Source organism: Hemiscyllium ocellatum, chromosome 4 (genome assembly GCF_020745735.1).
Source record: "Hemiscyllium ocellatum isolate sHemOce1 chromosome 4, sHemOce1.pat.X.cur, whole genome shotgun sequence".
Taxonomy (NCBI): domain Eukaryota; kingdom Metazoa; phylum Chordata; class Chondrichthyes; order Orectolobiformes; family Hemiscylliidae; genus Hemiscyllium; species Hemiscyllium ocellatum.
The window spans coordinates 109,843,468-109,850,799 of NC_083404.1; the positions used below are offsets into that span (position 1 = coordinate 109,843,468).

Below are 7,332 nucleotides of genomic sequence, written 5' to 3' on the forward strand. Positions count from 1 at the left end.
TCTTGTGCAAATCAGCAAAGCTGCTTACACTGAAATCAAAAAAAAGTTCATAATAATGACATTTTGAATATCAAAAGCATTTGTTGAGATTACTTCCCAAAACATTGAGATGTGAAAAGTATTTCTTTCTGTGGTACTAACTGAAGCACACTAGGAAGACTGTAGTTCAATTTTTGCTCTTTACCGTCTTGGCTGAAACAGTAATGGTGCAGTTACAATTGGCTTCATTGTCCTTCATCTGGCCCATGACCTCTATTGTGTTGTTGGGCTTTGGCTGAGAAGAGGATTAGGCAGTGATGCTCCTTTATAGAAATGATACTGGGTTCACATGTCTTGGCTGAGATTTTGCTTTGCATTAATGGAATTGCACCTAAATAAGAGTCAGTACCATTAAGAGAAAAAGGAGATAATTGTTGACTGCAAAATAATCTCATCATCACATTCTCTTGGTCTTTGACCAATCAGAGCACTAGAACTTGAAATTGGATGGGCTAATAATTTCTTTATATTAGGTTACATATGCTTCTCTTCATTTGACAGAAAGACTGGGTGGGTCACTGTTGAGTTACATGATAGAGGAAATTAAACATCAGAAGCTATTACATATTTGTGGTAATCTGTTGAACAACTCAAGTGACAACAGTGCTGTTACATTGATGATGGATGTGCGTACAAGCATTGAAATACTTTTCCTTTCGTTTGTAAAGGAGTGTAGGGTGCACCATTGTGGAAATGTTAACTGAGAAGCCTCCTTGGGCAGAATTCGAAGCCATGGCTGCCATCTTCAAAATTGCCACCCAGCCAACCAAGCCTCACCTACCAGATAATGTCTCAAACTCATGCCGTGCATTCCTGAAGCAAATATTCGTAGAAGAGAAACGGAGACCATCTGCAGAAGAACTTCTGAGACATACATTTGTTCAGTATAACCTCTAGTCAAGTGATCTTTGGAGCTATGAAGAGTTGGTATCCCACTGAGTAGGACTTTGAAATTACTCCCAACTCTTATAAAGATGCTTCCAAAAAAAAGGCATTTTAGTTTTGTACATATTTTTGTAAAAAAAAGATACAAAATACAAATCAATGCAATTGCACACTCTGCTTTTTTTTTAACTTACTGTGACATAATTATATCTATCAGCATTGTAGAGAAGTGAGTCAGTCACAAGGTAGAAAAGCTGGAAAAATCCACTTAAGGCAAAATTTTTTTGCGTCTTAGTTTTGTTCAGAGTTTTTGGAAAGAGTTTTTTAAAAATTTCTTACTAAATTCGACACATCAACTCGCTACCCTGCACTGTGGCACCCCGATAGCTTGAATCTCACCCCCATTTTAAAATGAACAACTCCTGGAACAAGTCGTCACTGCCAGAATATCCCAGAATTGATCGGCATCCCTGATGCCAGCATTATCTTTAAAAAGCGCTTGTGCCCTCGGCCAAACTCGGACAAGAACTGTTGGTCCACAGCTGCCCAACACAGTTGTTGACATTTGCGTGGACATGGCAAACAAGGGACATGTGATGTCCTGCTTTGCGGTGGAAATTCTGCTGTGTTGGGTGGTTCATTATCAGGACATCCTTTTCCCCTGGATCAGCAGAGGAAGCCATGATACCAGACCACGCCAGCCTGCTTTGACATTGCCACTTGGGTCAGTGCAGTCTCAAAGTCTGGAGGAATACACAGCAATGTCTCCATTCTCCACTCTGCCAGTGTTAGAACCACCGTGCGCATTCACTGTATCTCCGCTACTGTACCCACCTCCCACCAAGGCTCAAGTTTTACCATTGTCAGTATTGCCCACAACCCCTTCCCTCACTTGCTGTTACCTACTCCGGACTCCAACAACACAATGCCTATCTGCTTTCTGCTCTACCCACTTACTCACTCGGACATCTCCCCAGCTGCACAAAACTAAAACAGCTTTTTCATCAACCTTCCACTCACTTAATACCTGTTTCACCCTCATTCCAGATTGGGAACAGCTCATAATATGAAAGAAATGTGTATGTGTTTTTCTCTCAGAAGGCTTGAGTCATTGGAATTCCCTTTCTCAAAAGGCAGCGACTGCAGCTTCTTCTTCAGCTCCACATTCTTGACTCTGATCTTCAGCATCTGCAGTCCTCACTTTCTCCTAGGTGTTATAGACTGACATACGGCCTACTCATGTTCCTTCATCGTAAAGTGTCAAGTGTCATTCAACTCCCCACCCTCTATGAGGAGAGAATCCTGAATCTGACCACTCGACTGGCTGATTGACCATGTCCAAGCCCCTGAACTGGTAAGGGAGGATGTCCTTGTCCCTCCAGGACCCTGTGTGCCAAGACCCTCTGATCAAAGGCCATTGACCTGGCTGAGGATTGCTGACAACCATGATAGGTTTCCTGTCTGCACTACAAGTACTGTGAACCTGGTATCTCTGGCTGAGTGATGAAGCAATGTGAAGCAGGGATGATATGAGCATCCAGGTACACTGAGTGAATGAGCGCTATGAAAGTTAGCAAACAAGCTGGAGATGTCGCGTGGCCCAGTACGGCAAGCTGAGTGCGTGATTTCTGAGCACACAATAATATTCTGACAGCAACATTACAATGATATTTGCCGATATGACTCAAAGTGCAGTGTTGTGCAGAAGTGAATCAACAATGTGCCATGGGTTCTTAGAGGCTGACACATGTTGAATACCACATCTGTGAATGTGGGATTCATATGGCCAGTGCTTATGGAGTTTGGTGACAAAGCCAGAATAAGCTGAGGTCACCAGTTACAGGCTCTAACATCTGTATCAACATTTGCATCATTTGGCTTGTTTGCTAAGACAGGAAGCTGAATATTAATGAGGCGAATTGTGGCATTAATAGATGTTTAATAAGCAATAATCTTCAATGTGTAACTCGGCATTGCCAGGTGAGAAAATCTCCCCCTACCCCACTGCTCGGCGGATGCAGAAAACAGACAGCAATAAGGTCCTCACGTCAAGAGGCCTTGCCAGATATTTCAAGCAATTCCATCACAAACCCCACCATTGCCCATGTCATTTATGTCCTTCTAAGATCTTACGATATGTCTTCAGATTTTGTTCTTAGCTTTTTGTGTTTTGTACAGTTTTTCCAAAACCAGACTCTCTCATCTTCCTGGTGTCTAAAGCACAACTATACATTGCACTCAACAGTCGAATGACGTCACAGTGTGACTGATAGGATTGTATCTCTTGATCCGAAAGGAAACATTATCAAAATCCCCCGAGGTTGTATCCATTCTGCACTTCCACCTTTGGGTTAACAAGGGAAAGATGGGCCATATATTCGGTTAAAGGAATGTAAACAAAACGTTGGCCCTTACAACTAAATTACTCTGTTGCTGAGCCTTTCTTTAACCGTTTTACCCCTATTCACTTACTATTAGGCTGTATATAATCATGACATTTCAATATAACTTTGTTTATTTGAGAGCCATGTTGAATTTTGTAAAAAAAAGTAATCCTTTCACTGGATGGAAATAAACGATCACTGAAATGTGTGACTCATAGCAACTTTTTGAAGTCTTATTAATATCAGAACGGAATAACGGTGGAAATTGAATAAGACTGGGATTAGAAAATGCTGCCAAAAGACTGAATGATTCAAATACTGCATTCCTGTTTAAAAAACAATGATGCGATAAACTTGGCAGCTACTGGCCAGTCAATATAATGTTTGCCATGAATTTAGAGTTAGTGGGCAAAATTTCATTTTTGGAAGTGATGCCCCTCTTTACAGGATGTTGCTGCACTGCCAGAAACTTCATGAAAAGGACATCCCCATGACGTCTTAGACTGTTTATTCCCATCACATAGATACACCAGGGCACCTAATTTGGAGCTTGAAAGGTCAATCAACCTGTAAATTTCTCCTCAACGAGAAAGTGTTTTGTAAGATTTAGCCTCAACCAAGTCTACTGAAAGGCCAGACTCAGTGGCAATACCATTACTGATTTCCTCCATCATCAACAACTTAGGGGTTACCATTAACCAGAAACCGAACTGTCATATTAGATTAGATTACTTACAGTGTGGAAGCAGGCCCTTCGGCCCAACAAGTCCACACCGACCCACCGAAGCGCAACCCACCCATACATTTACCTCTTACCTAACACTACGGGCAATTTAGCATGGCCAATTCACCTGACCTGCACATCTTTGGACCGTGGGAGGAAACCGGAGCACCCGGAGGAAACCCATGCAGACACGGAGAACGTGCAAACTCCACACACAGAGTCGCCTGAGGCAGGAATTGAACGCAGGTCTCTGGCACTGTGAGGCAGCAGTGCTAACCACTGTACCACCGTGCCGCCCACTATATATGTTGTGGCTTCAAGAGCAGGTTAAAGGTTGGGAATTCCAAAACCTGTCCCTCATCTCAAGGTGCACACCAAGGAGTGGTGAATTACTATCCACTTGCCTGGATGAGTGTAGGCAACACTTAAGAAGTTCAACACCATCTAGGATAAGGCAGCCTCTTGATTAGCACCCTTTTTCCCACCTTAGACATTCAGTCCCTCCATCACCAAAGCACAGTGACAGCAGTGTGTACCATATACAAGATGTTCAGCAGTAACAGCTACACATCTCACAAACCCCTGATTTCTACCAGCTCCCTCCATTATCCTGATTAGGAACTATATCACCATTCTTTCACAGTGGCTTGCTCAATATCTTGGAACTCCTTTCCATAGCACTTGAGCTGCAGAGACACTAAGCTAATAATGGAAGCACATTACATGGTTGAATATGCTAAAATTATATTCGTAACACAAACCTTGGAACAAATTATCAGAGGCATTCAGGAAACTACGTCCCTGTTGTCAGAAAATGAAATTAGTCAGCTTTTTCAAATAAACATGAAATACTGGAAGTACAGATCTGTCAGTGTTGCAAGTCCGTATGTCTTAGTCTATTACTTTTCATTAGATACCATGTTCACAAGTTCTCTCAAAATTGTTGATTTTTCAACTCAACTGGTTGACACCCCAGTACAGTGCCAAGGGAATGCAAAATAGTAGCAGATTTAAAGATGATCAAATGTGTTGTTGATCTGAAAACAACATGCTGGAGATCACAGCAAGTCAGGCAGCATCCATGGACAGAAAGCAAATTAATGTTTTGAGTCTAGTGACTTCATCAGAGCTGAAACAAAGTGTGGAGGAGGTAGCATTTATGCAGTAGTTGGGGTGGAGGGGTGGGGGTGGGGGTGGTGATGGTGGGTGTAGGTACTGGTGGAGAAAAGATGATGTATGTTCAGATTAAGTGATCAGAATGTGAGGACGGCAGAATACCAGTGTGTCTAACTGCCACTGGAGTCGGGAGAGGGGAAAGAGGACATGGTGACAGAGAATGTAACTAGTAGAGCTAAAAGAAAGGGAAAAAATGGGAGTTGGTTCATAATTTGAAGGTGTTGACCTCACTATTAAGTCCAGAAGGCTGTGAGTGTCTAGTCTGAAGATGAGATGTTGATCTTTCAGTTTGCACTGGGATTCACTGGAGCATCACAGCATGTCAAGGACAGAGAAGTGGGCATGTGAGCAGGATCTTATGTTAAAGTGACCGGTTGTAGGTATAAACAGAAGCTTTTGTTTCTTTGGCCTTAAAATTGAAGGTTTAGCCACTCAGGGGTGATGTGAGAAAGCAGTTCTTCAAGAAATAGAGGAAAGCTCTTGAGGCAAGGTTACTTAAACATTTGAGATTGAGCATTTTTGTTAAGCAAAGCTATTAAAGAGCCAAGTCAGGTAGAGATGACTAAGGTACACAGAAAATCATGATTTGATTTAGATTTATTTGACTGAATGGCCTACTCTGTTCCTGTCTTTCTGTGTAAGATAAATGAAACCGCTGATATCACCTAAGGTCAAGGCCCTGTCTCCATTCAATGGTTTCATAAACAAACCATTGTATTTCATAAGCAAAAAATAATCTACTGTCAATGCTGGAAATCTGAAATTAGGACAAAAGCCAGAAATGGTCTGCCGGTCAACTAGCATCCATGGATAGACGTTTCACGACCTAAAACTTAAAATTTAGAGATGGAACAAGAGTACAGAGTTGAAGCGTGTGTGGGGGGTGATCCAAGGTGTGAGTAAATTGGGGAACATATGAGAAAGCCAATGAGTGTGTGGAAGGCAGGAGCACTAAAATGACAAGGGACATTGAGTAGCAAAAAGGAGCATTCATGGGAAAAGTAAAGCAACAAAGGATATGACCAGAAGAGTTGTGAATGGCAACAATACAATCATTAATAATAGAATCACCAGCTGATGTCTGAAATACAGAAGCAATTGTTCTGATATGGGATAACTGAATGCAATACTGAAGTCCAGAAGGTAGGAAAGTACCTTATTAAAACATGAGGTGCTGCTCCTTGTGTTCCCATTGAGCTTGTTCAGTTTAAAAGACCAACGACAGAGAAGCCACAATGGGACTGAGATGGAGAAGTGAAATGCCAAGCAACTGGAAGCTCAGGGTCATGCTTACAGACTAATGGAGCATCCAGTGAAATGATCACCCAACCTGCATTAGCGATAGAAGCTGGAGATCTGAAATAAAAACAGGACGTGCTGGGGAAGTTCAGTACACCTGGCAGTATCTATGGAGAGAAAAAAGGCTCACTTTCCAAGTCCAATATGTTTCACCTTTGGAAGAAGAGTCATATTGCACGTGAAATGTTGGACTGAAACTTTCATAGTTTGGCTAAGTACAAGTTGCATCGAGTTTTTTGGAGGGATTCCCACAGCAAGGCTGAGTGAAATGTTTCACCATAGCACCTGAAACATCTCTGCCTTGGACAAGGAGCATTTCCACCTCCCCCTTGGAAGACTGTTCCCATTCTCCTAGTTCCTCAGCATTCTTGCCTCGTTGCCTGCTCCAATTATGCAGAGCACAGCATACCATGATCCATGTTCCCTCTAAGCCACTCAAGCTTTGGAAGGTTCCTGATCGGCATGCTGACACATTGAATTCCACGTGTAAAATCCACCATTCAGAGGTTCACACAGTGGAAGTAACAATTAGAGAGAACATCAGTGAGGGTAATGTGACACACTCTGTCCGGAATATACTGGAGGATCCAAACATCTTCAGCAGTCCAGTCATCTGCTCCACCATGGCCCTAGTTGAAGCATAGGCATCATTGTATCTACACTCCACATTGTACAATGGGATCATGATCACAGTGGGTAGCTCTTGTCCACTAGTAACCAGCCTTGTAAGGGCCGTGGAGTCTCAAACACACCAGTACACAAGAGTGCTACAGACCGTAGGAGCTGTGGCAGCTGCTTGGGTAGCGAGCACACACCTCTAGGGAG

General features: G+C 42.6%; 1 protein-coding gene across 3 annotated transcripts in view; it reads left to right on the forward strand.

Annotated features, from left to right (window-relative positions):
- The window catches only part of map3k22 (mitogen-activated protein kinase kinase kinase 22), a 112,646-nt gene extending 109,144 nt beyond the window's left edge, over positions 1–3,502 (forward strand). For all 3 annotated transcript variants that reach the window (XM_060823765.1, XM_060823767.1, XM_060823768.1), the window contains exon 17: positions 708–3,502. In XM_060823765.1, the coding sequence (XP_060679748.1) occupies positions 708–936 (229 nt within the window). In that variant the 3' untranslated portion in view covers positions 937–3,502. The remainder of the gene's footprint in view (positions 1–707) is intronic.
- The last annotated feature ends 3,830 nt before the right edge of the window (positions 3,503–7,332 follow it).